The sequence below is a fragment of the Rhizomucor pusillus genome, assembly GCF_041956525.1.
Source record: "Rhizomucor pusillus strain CBS 183.67 unplaced genomic scaffold VTP01scaffold_17, whole genome shotgun sequence".
In the NCBI taxonomy this organism is placed as follows: domain Eukaryota; kingdom Fungi; phylum Mucoromycota; class Mucoromycetes; order Mucorales; family Lichtheimiaceae; genus Rhizomucor; species Rhizomucor pusillus.
Genome location: NW_027192159.1, coordinates 113,195 through 132,029, shown reverse-complemented (window position 1 = coordinate 132,029; position 18,835 = coordinate 113,195). Strand labels below are relative to the sequence as shown.

The following is an 18,835-nucleotide window of genomic DNA, read 5'->3' as shown; positions in this document are numbered from 1 at the left end:
TGCATTCGTAGATGATATTTGTTAGATAATGACATCCAAGGTTCCTTTAATTATACATAACAGCGATGCTGTCGGGCAGCTTTCAGAGACTGAGCCGTTCATTTCGTTTTCTTTTTTTCTTTCCTGCTGGAACATATGGCCAAGAAGAAGTCAAACGCAGCAGCAGCAGCAGTTTCTCAACGGCAGCAGCAACAGCAGGACACGGGCAAAGTGGGTCAGCTTCCTAAACTCGTCGTCAAGCGGGATCTCTCTGTTACAGAGCTGGAACCCAACCAGATCTACCTGATTCACAACTTTTTCACTTCCAAGGAATGCGAAAGTCTTATACACCACTTCAACGCCTGCCTCAGCCTACGACCTGTGCCAGCTATACCCAAACCAGGGGAAGCCTTCCGTAGCAATGACCGAGAATCAGTGCAGGATACAGCGATCGCACAACGAATATGGGACCTGGGCATCAAAAAGGCATGCTTGGAAACACCAGGCATATCTGAAGCATCTCTACCACGCAAACCTGTGGGACTCAACTCTAACATTCGAATTTACCGTTATCGAGAGGGTCAGGTGCGATATGGTCGCGTATGTGTATTTTAGCGCGTCTAATATGTTTGTAGAGATTCGAAGGACATTACGACGAGTCTGTCTTTGATAAGGAACGCAAACTGTGGACCGATTGGACGCTTTTGATATATTTGAACGGTGACATGCAAGGAGGAGAGACAGTGTTTTACAAGACTGTAACCAAAAAGCGAACTGCGGATCCTATCAGCGTCAAACCTGAAACGGGTTTAGCATTGCTGCATCGCCATGGGAAGAATTGCATGTTTCACGAAGCACTGGAGGTTACCAAGGGCGAGAAATGGGTATTAAGGAGCGATGTCCTTGTTGGATAATCTATCCGTCGATTCATGTGCGCGTGTCATGTGGGCTGGCTGCATACAGACAGAATATACGTACGTCTTTGTAAGAAAAATTGATTATCATCTGTCAGTAATCATTGTAGTTAATAAAGAAAAAACGATTGATGTTCGAAAACATTAGTATGGCAGCATAGAACAATGGAATCCTGCGAATAATTGTCAATAATAGCCGTGCATGCTTCTTTCTATTGAAGGCTCGATTTCCCTTCCAAACGTATGCAACAGAAGCACTCCTTTTTCCAGAAATGAAGACCGAATCTTTATGTTGCCGAATTGGATCTTGTATCATGCGGACAGGACATAAAATCAGGATACATAGGCTGAGCAGTTAGTATATGCAAATTACTGACGACTCTCGCTGTTACCAACATCTCCTTGAGTCTAGCTGCTACAGAGCTGTTTGTTCCGTCTACGTGTGTTCTTTTGAATTAAGAAAAAGCGGCGCAAAAGGCTGCGGAAAAAGGACTGCTGCCGACCAAACAGGAAACGTTACATGCCACAAACTTCGCCAACGGCTCACATCCGTGTCTCCACTCTAGCGGATATCTTATTACGAAATATAATCGTGAAGCAAAAGAAGGGCTTGAGTTGAATATGATATGGCAGCTGGATAGGTAGTATAGGTTGCTCATGGTAATTAGCTACAGTTAGCTGGGGTTGCTAGAAAGGACGCGGCCTTGATGATATTAAATATCCTAAATACACGTAGATCCTCCTTGTTCTGTGTATCACAATACGCAGCCTGGCTGCATGATTACTAAAGGAAAAAGTAGATGGACAGAGTGACCTGTTATTACCGCGTTGTCGCAGCAAAAAGTCAATTTGGGTTCACAAACATCAGCCAGCGTCTGTTCCAAAACCGTTGATACCGGTAATTGTAAGTCAGGTCCGTGTGTAAGCGTTGTTTACACTTGGATGTTGCACGTCATCTTACAAGCAACAACCTTGAAAATATCGCGGGTCCTGGAAGGAACCCGGGCTGCGTAGCATTCAAAGCGACGGTGCCAAGACAAGAGGCACCATCCTCGTTGTTTAGCAATCCATTGTCAATATATCATGATTACATGTTTTCATACCGAGTTGAAACTTTCCACGATGATGTATATCTTGCAGGCGCTGGTGTTACACAAGGCGGATGGTGGCGCCAGAAATGGAGAATGTCTATCCATTGCCAAACATAGCTACCTGGGAAAAATGAAAATGACCAGGGAAGCAAATTGCAGCTAGCCAGAGAGAAAAGCTCGATTTTCTGGGACAGTCAGGAACACAGAGCATCTACGCATATAGTTATCCATATCCAATCTGGAAATGTAAAGTACGTACAAGATTTGGTTCGGGTGCAATTACCGGAGATACATGCGACTTACGGAATCGAGAACCCGTCGTCCTATAGTCGCTCTTTCTCTCTCGCGTCATGGAATAGCTCATTGTACAACGAGCTGGAGACTTGTGCGTGCAACCTTGCGCAGTGGCGTATTATCACCGCGGAACCATCGGAACCGCGACTGCAATGGTATGTATTGCAAGGCCCTGCGCTTTGGCCAAAGAATGGGGTCTCAATCTAGAGAGCTCGGCTGAACATGCTCTCGAAACAGAAAAATGAAAGTTAACAAAGGAGACGAGCTCTTGCTCACGAGGTCTTCTGCAGGGTCATGCTCTTATTTGCGGGTTGCACTGAGAAAACGCCAACGTCGTAGCACTCGCGAGGCACTTGCTAGATGGCATCAAGCCGCTTTTCAAATATAAATATGTGTACTCATTTCTCTTTCGCTTTCTTTCCCCCGTATCCTTTTCCCAACTTACTTTTTGCTTAACTGCCAACCCTTCCACCATGAGTTCCAAAGTTCATCAACAGGCAACCACGCTCAAAAAGCCCAAAGACAGCAAGCGAACTTCAGCTCCTCCGTCCCAGTGCATGGGGATCATTTCTTCTTTTCCCATCATCCAAGAGGCTCCCAAACACGGCAAGAGCTCTAGCACGGAAGCTACTCTGAGTGCTCGCAGGCAGAAATCATCTGAGCTCAAGTTCAAGATTGAGAGTATTGGGACACAGCTTGAAGAAGACGACGATCTTGATATGTGTCCAGCACGCACACGGTCTTCCTGGCCACAACAAATCGTTCCATGGTGGAAGCCAAGTCATCCTCGTGAGAAGCCGCCGTATTCCTATGCTACGTTGATCGCCCACGCCATTTTGTCTAGCAAAGATGGTCGCCTGACTCTTTCTGACATTTATAAATGGATTTCGGAACATTACCCGTACTACGTTCTTGGTCAGCATGGATGGCAGGTAAATATCCATATGCAGAAATCTGTTATTTTTGGAGCAATTGTTTCTGACGTTTATACACCAATGGACCCGATAGAATTCCATCCGTCATAATTTATCTCTCAACAAGAAATGGTTCCTCAAGCTTGACCGTCGTCCTACGCAAGCAAACCCTGGAAAGGGCTGTTACTGGACCCTCATTGCTGGTACGGAGCAGATCTTCATTGACAATCTGACGCAAGCAGGTGGTCACTCTCGCAAACATCACGATATTGGGCTGACAGCCGAGCTTTCGATCGGTAACCAACGTCGGGGCTCGTATGGCCCACAGCAGCAACAATCTGCTGCGAACTCTTTGGATTCCGCCCCTGACATGGTTATCACTCGACCCGAAGACTATGCCTCCAAAGATTCTAGAAAGAAGCCTGTAAAGATGTCGCCTCTTTACACCACTTTCCGCATGTCATGCAATGTTTCCACTCCTTCTAAGCAAAACAAGCGGGAAAATGGTTCACTGCACAAGAAGCGCCAGAGCAAGAAACAAAAGCAGCAAACAAGAGAGCAGGACGAAGACTCAGACTGCGACAGTGGTGTCGATGTCGGTAACGAATATGTAGAGCCAAATAACAAGAAATGTCTTCCCTCGCAAGAATCAGATCAATGGGCCGCTCTTCTGGATATGCCCTGGTCTGTTGAAGATTGGTTGCTTCCCGTAGCTGCCGCTACCGCCAACAACAACAACAACGACGACGATGCTCTTGCTTTCCAACAGCCACCAGCTCCAATTCAAGAAGACAATGGCACTTGCACCGGCACACTCCTTGATCATACCACTATGCTTCCTTGGGACGACACAGGGCTTACATGGCAGCCACAGGATACCATCCAGAGCCAAACGTATCCAACCCTTTTGGCATCACGTTACGATCCTCAAGACTACCAGCTGCAGCATATCCAAAATACAGAGGAGCAGGTTGAAGACTGCCTCAAAGAACTTTTGAAGTTTCAGGAGCAACAGCAACATGGATATCAACAAGGACAGCAGCAACAGCAACAGTATCTGCGACTATCACGTCCTCCGAAACGAGCAAACGTTACCATCGATCTCCTGAACGATGATGAAGTTACTCAAAAATACCTGCACTTTGACGATGACTCTAACGAGTACAGCTATGCTGACGATGAAGATGATGAATTCGAAGCTAGTGCTACTCATCAGCAGCAGTCGCAATTACAGCAACAGGCGCCACAGGTTTCTGTTCACCATGATTTTGATGACTTCCCATTGGATACCCCTTCTTCGATTCTGCAACAACATCATGAATTTGCATCCATGCGCGAGCTTTTGTATTCAAAGATTTAAGCGTCTGTCTGCATAGATAAAAAGTGTTATGTACAATATCTTCCCAATACATATACCATTTCCGTCTTTGCTTTCCCTTTTCCAAACACTGGACCGATGCAAGTGCCAAGTGCTGCACAAGTGCTTCAAACCTTTCCCTTTTTTTGTTTTTGGAACGAATAAACAATGGTTTACTTTAGAAAATCAAAAGAAGCGAATTTTACACCGCTATTGCCAAATTGGTTTCAATGAAAACACGTCTCCTAACTTAAATCAATGTACGCGAATGATTTTATAACAAAATGGCATCTTTGTTTTTCTACATAGACTTTTGATTAAAACGCTTGCTTTTGCAAAACAAGATGTACATTCTTTTTAATCAAAGATATAACAAGATTTATCATCAATTCACAGTTTTAAGCGTATAAGTCATCGTCACCCTCCTCTTGTCCGAATCCGCTTTCACCAGCGCCGCTAACACCATCCATTGGCTGGTTGGTGCCAGAGCCTTCTGGGAACTTGAAGGTACCAAAACCGCGCTGCTGTTGCATGTTCTGTGCAAACATCTCGTAGCGACGGATATCAGCATCGCTTACGGATCGACGTGCGAAGCGCATTGCCTCCTCAAAATGTGCTCTGATGGATTTTCGTCAGCTATCAATACAAACATATAAAGCAAGCAAGAAAGAAATAAAATGAAAATGGTTACCGAGTAATGTATGCGACGCTATCTTCATCGTTTCCTTCATCCATTCCAATGTCTTCGCCTGCTTCTTGCTTCGCCTTGAGTTCTCGTTCTTTTGCAATCTCGCGCTCGATATCTTCGCGGATAGCGAGTTTAGCAGCACGCTGGCAGATTTCTCCCAAGTCAGCACCGGAGAAACCATGGGTGTGCTTGGCAATGTATGCCAAATCAACATCAGGTGCAATAGGGGATTTTCGCAATTGAGCTTGCAAGATGTTCAAACGAGATTGTTCGTCGGGAAGAGGGATGTAGATAAGTTGATCAAGACGACCAGGACGCAGCAAGGCAGGATCGATCTGGTCTGGACGGTTGGTAGCACCAATGACAAAGACGTTCTAATAAAAGCATTTCAATTGAATATCTGGGAGACCAAAGCATCACAGACGGGCCGTTCTTACCTTCTTGGCGTTCATACCATCCATTTCAGTCAAAATCTGATTCAAAACACGATCGCCTGCGCCGCCAGCATCGCCCATAGATCCACCACGAGCCTTGGCAATGGAGTCCAATTCGTCAAAGAACATAACGCACGGGGCAGCAGCGCGTGCTTTGTCGAAGACATCTCGCACGTTAGCCTCAGATTCACCGAACCACATGGTAAGCAACTCAGGGCCCTGTTGATATTATATTAATATCGCAATTGATCGTATATGAAAAAGAAAAGAAACTTGCCTTGATGGAGATGAAGTTGGCCTGGCACTCGTTGGCAATGGCCTTGGCAAGCATGGTTTTACCAGTACCAGGAGGACCATAGAACAAGACACCCTTGGACGGGCTCATACCAAACTTGAGGAACTTTTCGGGATGTTCGACAGGATATTGAACAGTTTCCTGCAATTCCAACTTGACCTTTTCCAGACCACCAATGTCGTTCCAAGTAACGGTAGGAACTTCGACAACTGTCTCGCGGAGAGCAGATGGGTTGGAGACGCCCAAGGCGTACTGCAGTGTATAATTTAGAGACATGAATGGCTGCATTCGTTTTTCCTACGGAGCACTTACGCGGAAATTGTCCATGGTGACAGCCAAGCTATCCAGGACTTCAGCATCGATAGTCTCTTCTTCGAGATCGATGAGATCCATCTTCTCACGAATCTGCTGCATAGCAGCTTCAGAGCAGAGCGAAGCCATATCAGCACCGACATAGCCGTGAGTTTCAGCGGCAATTTGTTCCAAATCAACGTCGTCATCCAACTTCATATTCTTAGTGTGGATACGCAAGATTTCCAGACGGCCAGTAGGATCAGGGATACCGATGTCAATTTCACGGTCGAAACGGCCGAAACGACGGAGGGCAGGGTCAATTGAATTGGGTCTGTTGGTCGCAGCGATGACGACGACATTAGATCGAGCCTTCATACCGTCCATCAAGGTAAGCAGTTGTGATACTACACGGCGTTCGACTTCACCGTTGGTCTACAAAAGGATTAGCTAACTGCGTCCAGTACAGAACACCTTGCATAATCTACCTTCTCACGCTTAGGAGCGATGGAATCAATTTCATCAATGAAAATGATAGCGGGGGCGTTCTTTTCCGCTTCTTCGAATGCCTTTCGCAGATTGCTTTCGGAATCACCAGCCATCTTGGACATAATTTCCGGACCGTTGATAAGGAAGAAAAATGCACCAGTTTCATTGGCGACGGCTCTGGCAATGAGAGTCTTACCAGTACCTGGAGGACCATACATAAGAATACCACGTGGAGGCTTGATACCAATCGACTTGAAGAGTTGAGGATGACGAAGAGGTAACTCTACAAGTTCACGAATTTGTGCCATCTGTTTACGGCAACCACCAATATCGTCGTAACCAACTTCGTTCAGGTTTTGTTCTTCATCTTCTCTCTTGATCGGCTCTCCTTCACAGTGGATAACAGTATCTTGTGCGACCTAAAATATGGTTGGCTATTTGCTACGATTTTTGCAATAATATCACTTACAATGCAGTATTCTGGAGGATCTGTCTCGACGACCTTAAATTCTACAGCACGCATGCCGCCACGAACTAGGAAAAGATCGCCTTTTCGCACTGGTCTATAGGCTTCCAAAAAGTATGGCTTCAGGTATGTTTCGAACAGATTGCCGGTGATACCCTCAACAGTGTCGTCAATCGGCAAGACATGAATACGTTGACCATACTTGATGTCTGGGCAAGGATGAATGGTAATAATATCGCCCAAACGGACTCGCAAATTGTTACGAACAACTGGTGGACAATGTGTAAGCATAAATCAAACGGAATGCATACGATATGTGTACCTTTGTTAATTCTTGCCTTGTTATCCTCCACATCGTCATCAGCAAGGACGATCAAGACAGTGTCTCTTCGCTTCTTTCCTTTAACCAAGACAGTATCACCTCTGAATAGTTGGAGGCTTTCCATGGTTGCGTTTGAGAGAGTAATGACGGAATTGTCATCGTTTGTAGCATCGTCCACCATGAGCTTGTTAGGGGCAGACTTGCGACGAAGGATGGCAGTGGCAGGGTCATGGTTAGGATCAACCTCACCACCTTCTTGGCCAGCGTTGGGGCTAATTATCCAAAGATTGCGTTAGCACAGCTCGTTTCGACAAGAGCAGCGCGCCCACCACTCTCCCGCAGGCACCCATTTCGTGTAAAACCCGTGTTATTAAACCAGAAGAAACACTCTGGCAACGCAAGAGCTCAACAAAAGTGTACATTTACTTACAGCAGCTTAGACTTGTGATCGGACGACATTATTCAATGAGTATGAATAACGATAAAGAAAGGTGTGGAAAACGTAAGAGCGGGTTTTTTATGCTGATTGAGATGACACGTAAGCGCCCGCAGCCCCGAATTTGGTGCTGAAGTGCAAATTCACACACGTCATTGATCTTTTGCTTATGGACTCAGAAGTAGACCGTGCTCAAAGTGTCTTGCGGGCGATCCCGCAAATGTCACGGGAGATCGTGGACGATACAATGTACGAGAAAGTGTTCTCATTCTTAAAAGGCTTTGTGGAGTGTGGAAGGTCGCAATTGTTGGACTCTTGGGGCGTATTCGATATATTACTACAGGTGCATATCTCGTCCAGAAAAGGGATAAGGGACAGATCGCTAAGATTATATATTACCAAATTGGCGACAATGTTAAGGCATGCGAGCAAAAGGACCAAGATTATCGCGTCATCAACCTATGCTATCGAATCCTGGGGTTGGTCGTGGGACAGTCTGAAAAGGACAATGCTAGCATCTTTGACAAACTGCAAAGCCAGCACGGACATCTCTTGGATCGACTAGTCTCGGATATTAATAATCCTCAGCCCGCTGTGAGATGCGCGGTGTTAGAGGCCCTTTACAGTTGCATGCCTTGCAATCATGCGGCACAATGGTAACAAACAGCATGATTATCAAATGAATGCTCAAAATATATATTTGACACCTGCCTCGATTTAGGCTTCTTGAACTGAAAGATATTACAAAAGCTATATCCGTGATTTGCACAGATGGCAGTACATATGTACGTAATCATTGAGAATATTGACACCGAACAAAACTGAATGTCATATCTTAAGATTATAGATCAATTCTGTCAGTTGTATAGCCTCGTGCTTAAGCTATCTTCAACCAGCGCAACGCATCGTGAACTACAGATTGCGCTAAATCCATCGAAAGAGATAAAATGCATACTGCAATCTGCGATATCATCTACTACAGTAGTGAATGCTCTAGATTTCTGCTACAGTGTTGCAAATATGCGAACAAATGAAGCCTGGAAGTATATGCTGGATGAAAATTTGGTACAAGTCAAGGAAATTTGCGCTTCTGATTTGGATGGCTGATCAGCTGAAGCATTTAGCTACAACCTCTGTTGCCATTACTCTGCAAAGAAGATAGACTTGCAAATGACCGCATTTTGGAGATATTGAATGTCATATTCGACTGGACACCGGATCCATTGCTGTTGCTGGCGGAGAAACAGGAAGCCGCTGTGGAAGACAAGGAAAATCCGATTGAGCGAGGTATTAGATGCAAGTCCTCTATTCGCACATTTATTGACTGGAAAATACATAGCGTATAACTATATACGCAAGTTTTCAGAGACTATGGCATTGCAAGTGACAAGCATGTCTACATTACAGACAGCAGTATCCTTATTGGAAACATCAGCTGTGCTGCTTCAGCGTTTAAAGACTCCAGCCTTCGGGGAACTTTACGAAACGTTAAGGAATTTGCTTCTGCTTTGCATCGGAGTCGATACTGATTTGCAAAGTGCTACGCATACCAATGTGAGAGGATTTAAGCACGATTACTGCTATAGAGATCTATTACTAATTACAACTATTAGATTTTGAGACTGCTGAAAAGATCCATTTCTGCAAAAAAGTCGTTTCTACACGAAGTATTGCGTGCATTGCAAAATATACTTAAAGTATATTCTTTCAACGAAGAAGTCAGTTAAGAATCCTGTGCGTAAGCTTGTGAGTTTGCGAGCTTATATGTTTTGATAGATCCGGCATTTATCGGAAGACATATTGGCGATCTTGAAGATACGCAAGCTGTCATCGGATAAGAGGGTGCTGCAACCAGCGTTAGAGTTGCTAGGTGGTTTACTTGACCAAATTTCATCTACGGAACTCATCGACTATACCCAATCTCAACTGTCTAAGGTATGCTGTAGATAAAAAACACAAAAAATGACGCGCATTTCTAAACTTGGCGTTTAACAGTCCATTGACATCCTTGTTGACATGCTCAACGATTTTTCGATGAGCAGCCAAAACGTGTCTCTTATTTTGAAATTTATTAGCAAATTGCTAACGAATGATAATCTGAGTGCCTTCATGCTCGATCCGGTTTGTGGTTTGGATATGTACATGCCATGGATATAGGAACTAATCTGTAAACGCGCAAAAGATGACTTCGGGCAGTCTAATGAATGCATTGGAACTTATGATCATGAACCCGGAATGGGATGCACGGGACGACGCTATATCCTTTGTAGGAAGTCTCTTCGATCCAGTAAGTCGATATTTTCGAATTTTCACACCGGCAACTATCTGACGTGTAAGCAAGCCTTCGTTTGGTGCGCCAATCACTTTTGCACTATCACATGATCTCCCATTGCAGGTTATCGATCTCATACAGGATCCCGATACATTTGTGCGAGCTTCTGCCGTAGAAATGCTAGAGGTACGAAATAGTTGTTACAGCGTTGTACAGTTAATGTTAAAAAATTTGGATAGAAAATGATGCAAGTTCCGGAAGGCTGGATGTATATACAGCAACATCAGCGCACTCGAGATATAGCACGCAAGTTGCCCAGTCTACTTTATGATCCAGAATCCTACGTACGGCGGGCAGCCTTGGGTTCTATCAGTTGCCTTATCAGCAATAGATCGTGCGAGGGCATGATCATTGAAAGGGACCCCTTGCATGACAAGGAATCTTTAAAGTATGCATGCATTGAGAGTCGTTTATCCTATCTTTGACTGCTTAACACTATGCCTTTGTAGTAAAGCTCTTGTTGATGAATTAATGGGAGACCCGGATTCAGAAGTACGGTCAAGAGTTTGCCGGATGCTACTGGCTCTTTGGAATTTGCATTTGCATACAAGCGAACAGGCAAAACGAAGTCGATCAGAAGGGGAAAAGCTGGGTGGATATCAGCCGCTTTTCTATATCTTGGAGGGTGACAAACGACTTTTGGAAGCTGTATGAAAGGCAGTCATTTAAACATTTGGAAACGCATTTAACATATTATTTTGTAGACTGAAGATACGCACCGTCTCGTGCGGAAAGAGGCAATACATGCAATTCGAAAGATATTACAAGACTACCCCACCGATGCAAAAGTGGCACATAAGCGGAAATATATCGAAGATACAGATGCAGATGAAGAGTTGCTCAGAAAATTTGCAGCTTTGGATCTTAACGCACTAGAGGAATCTACGTTACCAGAACACCTATACGCCGAGGCTCTTGATATTAGTACCACAATGATGACATCCCAGACTCCTCTCGAAAATGTCAACGACGATGGCAATCGGCTAGACTGTTACAACTAATGGCAGATATGTATAAATATATATCGACGAACAATGGTGGACGCTAAGCATATAAGGGAGTTATCTATTTACCGCTGCTTGCCGGCTTCTTTCTCGGCCTGCAGACGTCGCTTCTTGATCATTGTATTCATGTATGTACCGAAAACTAGTAGCAATCGGAGTCAGTTGCAAACTGTGCATTGTGCGCAAGGCATTCCGCAACATACCAAAGGCGACAATGTTGAAGAAAGGCACCCATGTATATTGGGGCAAAAAGTTCTGTGCAAATATGAGTGCAATGGGAGAAACAACCCAGGATACTTTCTGCATAGATAAAAGGCCGTTCCGGACGGCTGCCTTGATTTGTTTGAAGGATCTGGCACCAGCCAAAATAGTCATGACAGAGATATAGACTTAGTAAGAGAGTTACATCGATCAGTTACTGGATTAATTGCAGTGCGATGGGATCTTTGTTATACCTGAGTTCATGGTAGGGGATATAACTAGGTTGGAGAAGAGGAGCTGTCCAATTTTAGCTTGCTTTGGGCTTTTGCCCGCAAAAAGTCGGTTCATAATTTCGTACAAAAGATGGTTCAAGGGACCGGAGACAAGCAAACCTGCATGATTTTTTGTTAGCTCTCTTCCTCCCCTTTGCCACCATCATAGCCCAGTTAGACTTGCCGTAGACTGCCATTTGGAGGATCCGCTTAACGTCTCGCTGCATTCCGGAAAGTTTCTGTGCTGTCATTTCCTGACAGCCGTTCAGGACGCCGTTGGTGACGGCCTTAGTACGGAGCGGGTTTGTCGCCAGCTGCGTGAGATACCAAACCAACCAACTCGGAATTGCAGGAGATGCAGCGGGTGTCGACATGTCTACCAAAGAGCTTAAAAAACGGTGGGATTTTGGGCTTTCTTCCTCACGTAATATATTCAAGACTTCCAACTCAGCAATTATACTGTCTTTGTACCTGACAAGATCGCACTGGTGTGTTTTTTCCCAAGCAAGTCGGTCTTGGGAATACCTTAAGGTGTTTCTGGTATCTGGTATCGTGGACAAGCCCTATCGTTACCATAGAAACCGAGGAAGTTGTCATTATGGACACCCTATGAAGAAAGGTGATTACAATGTGGGGTAACATGTTACAAAGATTTCCCGAGACTGATAAAAGGTCTTAAAATTGGCCTGAGATAAATAATGTCTTGTCTAGTTTCATTGTATCGTAACCTGACGCTGTATTCGCTATGAATCGTAAGTCATGCTATTTAGTCTTAAACACAGTCATGTATAATATCTTTTGCATGCAGCGCATCTCTTGATGATGGGCATAGATCGCGGGAAGAATCTTATTTGAAAATCACTTTAAAAATCCCACTGATTTTTGACAAACTAGCTTTTAATGAGTTCTCCACTTTGGTCACCCTTGAATTACTGAGGAACCAATCTGGAGGAGATGCATAAACGAAAGCATATGGTGGTCGATGCTCAAAGACAGAATATCCTTATTTACCTGAGCTTATTTGACAGAGAGAGAACTATGAGAGCACAATTCGAAGTTACTTCACGCTCTGGAAATATATGAATTTGCTGACAGCTTACAGTAACTTGCTTTTCTGATCAGCTATTGATATATTGGAGGAATACTAGAAGTGAGCTTAGAGCTTAATAGAGTAGGTAATTGGATTTGCTCAAGTCTCCTATACATTACGGATTGATTACATAAAATGACCAATCAGTTTAAGTGCTTGTATATACGCTTCAGCCAGCCGTCCTAAACAAAGCACATGACTTTTAGCAATACATCTTTTCCACTAATTGCTGAGGTATATGCAATAACTTGTACTTATGCCTATAAATCAAAGCAAGTAAAAATTACAAATTTACCCAGCGGCATTGCTTTTTTGATATTTTTGTGAAGAATACGTGGTACGTAGTGACAGGTTGTCATATTCTTCGGGACCTGACGTCATATTGGTCATTTGATATCTGGCATAATCGATAGTCAATGACTTTTTCAGTAGTTTGCATCGATGTTACTTTATACACATACATGAATTGTCATGCACGTATAACTGCAAGGATCAAAATCTACGCCCAACAATATAGCATGGTACGCATATGTGTTAGTTTAGGACCATAAATGCTCATTTATGGAAAAAAGCAAAGACCTAAGGAACCTGTAGCTATTCGCTCTAGTGAAAATCAGTTCTGATAGCTACTTGCCCAGATTAGCAACAGCGTTCCTTCGAAATTGAAAATTAAAGGCTTTCTTTTTCTTTTTCGCGCCTGAAGCATGGCGGGAGGGCTGCTTGAAAGTACATAACGTTTGAGGAGAAATAAAGCAGTAAGTTTCGCCAGGCACTTAAATACAAGTTTGCAGGTAATTGCATGGATTTAAAAACGGATATAATCAAACTTGCGATTTACACTATGACAATGTCATAGAGTATCATGTACGCAAAGCAATAGACACGAAAAAGCCTGTCATGGCAAATACAATGACAAATAATGCAAAGAGCTTTGTGAGAAATGCCTACCACTGACGACAGAATTGTTGTTTCCCACGCAGGCAACTTTGCGCAAAAAAAGGTTCCCGCAAGTTTTATCGGGCCCGGATCTACCCTGAGATTGACTTTTTGTCCACTTGGAACTGAGGCATAAAGTTGAGCAACATCGAACCTGGAGCCTCAATACATGGTAAAAATCGAGAATACAGCGTCGTTGGTTATGATTTAACTGACGACGCTGCATGCGACTGATGCAGAGCTAACTTTGGATGCATGCAAGAGACAAGGTACAAATGGTGCCCATCGTCAAGGGTAGGAGGATTGGGCGGGCTAGAGGAAAGAAGCGGCCTGTCCGTCGACCCACCACGTGCAGTCTGAGTTTCCTTTAGGAAAGCAAGCTGCAGTTTTCAAAATTTGCAGGCCCTTCTTTTCTCTTCCTTCATTTTTTTTTTTTCATGAATCATGCTCCTCACTAACCATTACTCAGCGCCTCCCCATGATCCAGCAAGTAGTGACAGTCATCCAGAGAAAGCCCCTGAGAGGCGGCCATCGTTGGACCCTGATTCAAGGACGTTGTATCCTTTGAGCAGCTTTCGGCATCATCCGTATGCTCAGCACCTCGATAGGCCAGGACACCACAGCACATCCAACTCAAGGAGAGGCTCCCTGACGGATCCTGCATTACACGCCACCAGCCGTCCTCCTCTATCATGCAACTCTCCTCCCTCTCCTTCCCACTCCAACGTTATCCGTCCTTCAACATCTGACCATTCCGAACTCACTCATCGCTTTCTGTCATCGGCCAACTCCTCGTCATCCTGGCGACGTGACTCTTTACCTTCCATATCCCATTTAACCAGGGGAAGCGAGGTCGCTCCTCCGCTGCCCAGGCAACACCCGCTTTCCAACGGTATGTGGCTCGACGATCCAGCTTCTGACAGTATGCGCCGGCATTCTATCGCTGCTGCTTCAAGTACTACCGGCGCCGCTGGCTCTTACTATGGTTCTCCGTTGTCATCAGCTGGCTCGTCTCCTCGGGCCCAGTCTCAAACCCAACCCACAACGCAGCAGCAGCAGCAGCAACAGTATGCCCCTCCTCCTCCAGCAGCAGCAACAACAACAGCAACACCACAGCAACCATCGACACTGCGCCACCCGGCTGCGCCGATCGGGATGCGTCCTCAAGAGGAGCGTCCGAGAAGGGCGAGCCAAACAATGTATTCAAGGTCACCGGAACTGCGCGTTAGTCACAAGTTAGCGGAACGCAAACGCCGCAAGGAAATGAAGGATCTTTTTGATGAGTTACGAGATATTCTTCCGGTCGAGAAGGGCCTCAAGACCAGTAAATGGGAAATATTAAGCAAAGGTAAACGAAAGGAGAAGATCAATATCAATTTAGGAAGCACGTGGGAACTGGTGTGTCTAAACATTTCTTCTTTTCTTGTTATAGCATTGGATTACATTTCAGTACTACGACAACGTGAAATACAGTGGGCGCAAGAAAAGGCAGAACTGTATCGAGAACTGCAAAATTTGAAATCGTACAAGAAAGAGGGAGAGTAAGACGACCTATTTTGCTTTCTTCTTTGGTTCTTCTCTTTAGCGCTTTTGATGCTGTTGTTCGTTACCTTTGTTTCTTTCTGTCTTTCTCCCACTCCCTCATTCTCTTCCTCGCTCTCTCTATTTCTAAAAAGCAAAACACTCCACACGTATATCTCTCGTCGTCTTCCTCATTTCCTTTGCGTACCTGAAATATCATATTCGTATTATACCCTACAAACTAAAAACAAAAATTACGAGTCGTATGCTTAAAATCCACCTATACGTCGTCGCATTCCGCTTTACCACGTGTTCGTACATGATGGAGACGGGTCAGTGCTACCATTATGTGAAGTGTGGGACCACACGCATGATACGCTTCACATGCAGAGCGTTAGATCTCCTCCTTTCCCCCCAACTCTCCGATGAAGTGAAAGTCACTTGAACGTAGACATCATTATTGTCTTGATCGCATCTCTCCAAGCCGTTGAATATCATCAGCATCGTCGTGGCAGCAGCTATGCCCGAAATTCTCACTCACTCTTTCTTTCAGCTTCCGCTCTATCATCGTGTGTTGCACAGTCGCTGCAGTGAGACGGCTACTACTTTTCGGTCCCACCCTTTTGTTATCATCGGGTTTGCGCGATGCTTACTAACGTTGTCTCTGTTACACAATGAGGGTTTAAAAATGGGCTTGTGCATATACTGCTAGAAAATATCATTTGGTCAGGATTCGTGCATGGCTATGACGTTCTAACGTTAGAGCTCCTGCCATCAAGCGATTTCTTGTTCGACTTTGTAAAGTGCCAGCGGCCGTTCCTTCGGCATCCCGTCGACAGGTCTTATGACAAGTCTACATAGCTGCTCGTTTCAGATGATATAAGTGAATAAAACGAAATGATACATTATGTCCTTTCTGTGCATTACTATATATGCGTCCTTGATTCAGATCTAAGGATAAGCTCTGGAACCAATCCCTGACCTTTTTCTCGTGGTATTAAAGAATCTTTTAATATCCCCAGATCGCCTCTCGTCTGGGTTTTCCAACCCATTGTTCTTAAATCAGGGGGCGGAGAAGTTTTGCCGCCTGCATTGATTGTTCTCCTGGGTTATGCGGTTGGCTGCAGTGCTTAAAGCCCAAGCTGAGAACTCTCTTTCCGGACGTTTACTTTCGATTTTATACAAGGAAAAACCGTTCGTAAAAGCCCGCTCTCGGCATGGTTCACTAGCTTCAGTCATGGAATACCACGTCTTATATGATTGAGACGTGTTTTGATAACTGGAAATAACCGTCACCAAGAAGCCATCATGTTTGGTTTTCTCTTCCTGTGGAGAAAAGGGATCGCTAAGAGGAATTGACACGGACGGCGACAGCGATGACGGCTAACCGTCGGAACGATGGCCGGTCCGATCCGCCCATCCGAAAAGACCATGGTTACAAAGTCGACATGCTCTTCAGTGACTTCGAGGTGTGCGGAGTTGCTCAAAAAGATCAAGGAGAGTTCGGAACGAAGATTCTCAGGAACAGATGCCGAAAAATGCCAAAAGTGTTAAAGGATATGTTACAGAACGTTGTCAAAAGATGCCCGATAAAACTGTGTATAGTTCGGACATCCGAGCTCCTGATGACAGGAACAAACTGTCTTGTAACCATTCCTCTTGCATGTATCCCGTATTTTTTCGAAAGTTATAAATTCCTTTATGTAGTCCCTAATACGAGGACGTTTCATCCCGAAATCGTAATGGCTAATCAAACTGTAATAACATATCCAAGCCTATATTCTCTATTTGAAATGCGCATTGTTGTCAGAAAATTGATGCGGAATCCAATCGTGTAGTAACTTGGCAAAAACCATCTTACCATCATCGTTATTGCACATCGGAGTGTTTAGAGACAACACATCGTCCCACGCAGCGGAGGAGGCGGAGCCAACAGCATCTCGCAACGGCAAGTGTTCGGGGTCCGTCGCATCAGACGAAGGACAAAGATCTGGTGTCAATACCGGAGGATCAACTGCATGCGGCCAACGTTCCTTGATTGTTTCTATGCAGTAATTATGTGTCAGGAACCAGAACTTTTCGTAAAATTCTGGTTCGAGTCGCCAGCTTTCCAGCGTTGTAGGAACGCCACCGCCGATAAACGAGCTGCTTTCAACGAAGGAACGCATGCATTCATGCATATCAATTTGGTTTTGGTATAATATTAAACGATCACGTATAGTTGGGATGGGTATAAAGTCAATTCGAGGGTCATGTGGTACATTAAGCTGGAGCGGATCCGTACGTGTTAGAGAACATTTACACAAGTTATTGATTTCTGCTTTTATACGTACCTGTAACAAGGTTGGTTCGATGATAAAAGAAGGATACGCTTCCGAGCAAGCGGACTGTAGCAGTTTCCGTAGACGTTCTGTTTGGAGCCCTGCTAGGTTGAACGATGCCACGGGTTCCCTGGTCAACATGATTGGCCGCGCACTAAACTTTGGAGAATCCGGGTGGTGGTGGTGGTGGTGCTCGTCGCTTATTAGTTTTGTCGACTGGTTCCCGCCACATTGAAGATTGATTGTTGCACCATCAATCACCGTGGGAGTGTTGCACACTGTCGTCGGCGATGATCTTGGAAATCGATTATTCAAAGGTGGATTGGATATAGCGCGTACTTCATCCTTGGTGACAAGAATACTACTTGAAGACACATAGAGCTTCGCCTCTCCTCCTCCAACGACGGATGATGATGATCTCCGCATTGATGGCAGTTTGCTTGAATTTTTTACACGATCGTAGGCAGCAAGGGTTTCTGGTGGTAACAGACCGTTAAAATCGTTTATGTCCAGATAAGGATTGTGATGTGGTATGGATATACGATGCATGAAGCACACGAGTTGCAAGGTCAATACGATTCCTTTAAGATACCAGCTCTCGTATCCGAGGATCTCCACGTCGGTTCTCAGTTCACGGTTTTCAGCTTCCAATCGATCGCGTTGTTCGCGCAAAAGTTTGCTGGTCTCTTCTAGGCACATGATATGTTTCTCTTTTCGTTCGCGGAATGCACGCTGAGCAGCTCGGTTCTGCGCCTTGCGCAGGGCTGGAGAAGCAGGATTCGGCTTCCTACCAGGCTTTTTTCGCTGCAGCAGCGTATCAGCAGTGGTGGATTCTTCTTGCATTTTTAGCGGGGAAATACACAGGTAGAAAAGAGAGTTAGAGATGAAACTTTGTGTATATCTTTAAAGTATAACTCCAAGTACGTAAAAAAGTTGATCCGAGCCATTGGCTACTCTTGGTTGTCCACCGCACTCGCCCGATATTCTGCGCAGGTGTCATTTTCTATCTGTGAATTAGCGCCGATCGTTAGCACCATCTTTAGCAAAGTACTTACACACGCATCACGTAATTGAGAAAAGTAATTTATCCGGTGGGATCCAGGTTGCAGGAACAAGATCGAGCATATCCCGATTGGATCGGAACGCGTACCGCATCTTGGGAATCATTTTATTCGATATTGCTGCACT

General features: G+C 44.8%; 7 protein-coding genes across 7 annotated transcripts; 4 read left to right on the top strand and 3 right to left on the bottom strand.

Annotated features, from left to right (window-relative positions):
• Window positions 1–135: 135 nt before the first annotated feature.
• On the top strand, window positions 136–893 carry VTP01DRAFT_3503 (uncharacterized protein; the record flags this gene model as incomplete). The annotated part of the gene is made up of 2 exons (XM_069382082.1): window positions 136–564; window positions 615–893. 2 exons carry the CDS (start codon window positions 136–138, stop codon window positions 891–893), a joined length of 708 nt encoding a protein of 235 aa, XP_069236245.1.
• Window positions 894–2,751: 1,858 nt separating this feature from the next.
• VTP01DRAFT_3502 (uncharacterized protein) lies at window positions 2,752–4,552 on the top strand (the record flags this gene model as incomplete). The annotated part of the gene is made up of 2 exons (XM_069382081.1): window positions 2,752–3,210; window positions 3,287–4,552. The coding sequence occupies 2 exons, from the start codon at window positions 2,752–2,754 to the stop codon at window positions 4,550–4,552; spliced, it is 1,725 nt and encodes a 574-aa protein (XP_069236244.1).
• A 395-nt stretch (window positions 4,553–4,947) lies between these two features.
• VTP01DRAFT_3501 (uncharacterized protein) lies at window positions 4,948–7,993 on the bottom strand (the record flags this gene model as incomplete). Its single annotated transcript, XM_069382080.1, has 9 exons — window positions 4,948–5,167; window positions 5,241–5,611; window positions 5,675–5,890; window positions 5,949–6,218; window positions 6,279–6,692; window positions 6,746–7,165; window positions 7,216–7,481; window positions 7,535–7,806; window positions 7,965–7,993. The coding sequence occupies 9 exons, from the start codon at window positions 7,991–7,993 to the stop codon at window positions 4,948–4,950; spliced, it is 2,478 nt and encodes an 825-aa protein (XP_069236243.1).
• A 146-nt stretch (window positions 7,994–8,139) lies between these two features.
• On the top strand, window positions 8,140–11,303 carry VTP01DRAFT_3500 (uncharacterized protein; the record flags this gene model as incomplete). The annotated part of the gene is made up of 14 exons (XM_069382079.1): window positions 8,140–8,313; window positions 8,391–8,626; window positions 8,692–8,755; window positions 8,811–9,035; window positions 9,095–9,257; window positions 9,310–9,524; window positions 9,584–9,688; window positions 9,747–9,905; window positions 9,966–10,091; window positions 10,153–10,257; window positions 10,312–10,428; window positions 10,482–10,690; window positions 10,752–10,950; window positions 11,007–11,303. 14 exons carry the CDS (start codon window positions 8,140–8,142, stop codon window positions 11,301–11,303), a joined length of 2,394 nt encoding a protein of 797 aa, XP_069236242.1.
• A 68-nt stretch (window positions 11,304–11,371) lies between these two features.
• Window positions 11,372–12,153, bottom strand: VTP01DRAFT_3499 (uncharacterized protein; the record flags this gene model as incomplete). The annotated part of the gene is made up of 4 exons (XM_069382076.1): window positions 11,372–11,448; window positions 11,510–11,695; window positions 11,762–11,899; window positions 11,964–12,153. 4 exons carry the CDS (start codon window positions 12,151–12,153, stop codon window positions 11,372–11,374), a joined length of 591 nt encoding a protein of 196 aa, XP_069236241.1.
• A 2,096-nt stretch (window positions 12,154–14,249) lies between these two features.
• On the top strand, window positions 14,250–15,350 carry VTP01DRAFT_3498 (uncharacterized protein; the record flags this gene model as incomplete). The annotated part of the gene is made up of 2 exons (XM_069382075.1): window positions 14,250–15,153; window positions 15,238–15,350. 2 exons carry the CDS (start codon window positions 14,250–14,252, stop codon window positions 15,348–15,350), a joined length of 1,017 nt encoding a protein of 338 aa, XP_069236240.1.
• A 1,722-nt stretch (window positions 15,351–17,072) lies between these two features.
• VTP01DRAFT_3497 (uncharacterized protein) lies at window positions 17,073–18,490 on the bottom strand (the record flags this gene model as incomplete). Its single annotated transcript, XM_069382074.1, has 3 exons — window positions 17,073–17,110; window positions 17,188–17,593; window positions 17,660–18,490. 3 exons carry the CDS (start codon window positions 18,488–18,490, stop codon window positions 17,073–17,075), a joined length of 1,275 nt encoding a protein of 424 aa, XP_069236239.1.
• Window positions 18,491–18,835: the final 345 nt, after the last annotated feature.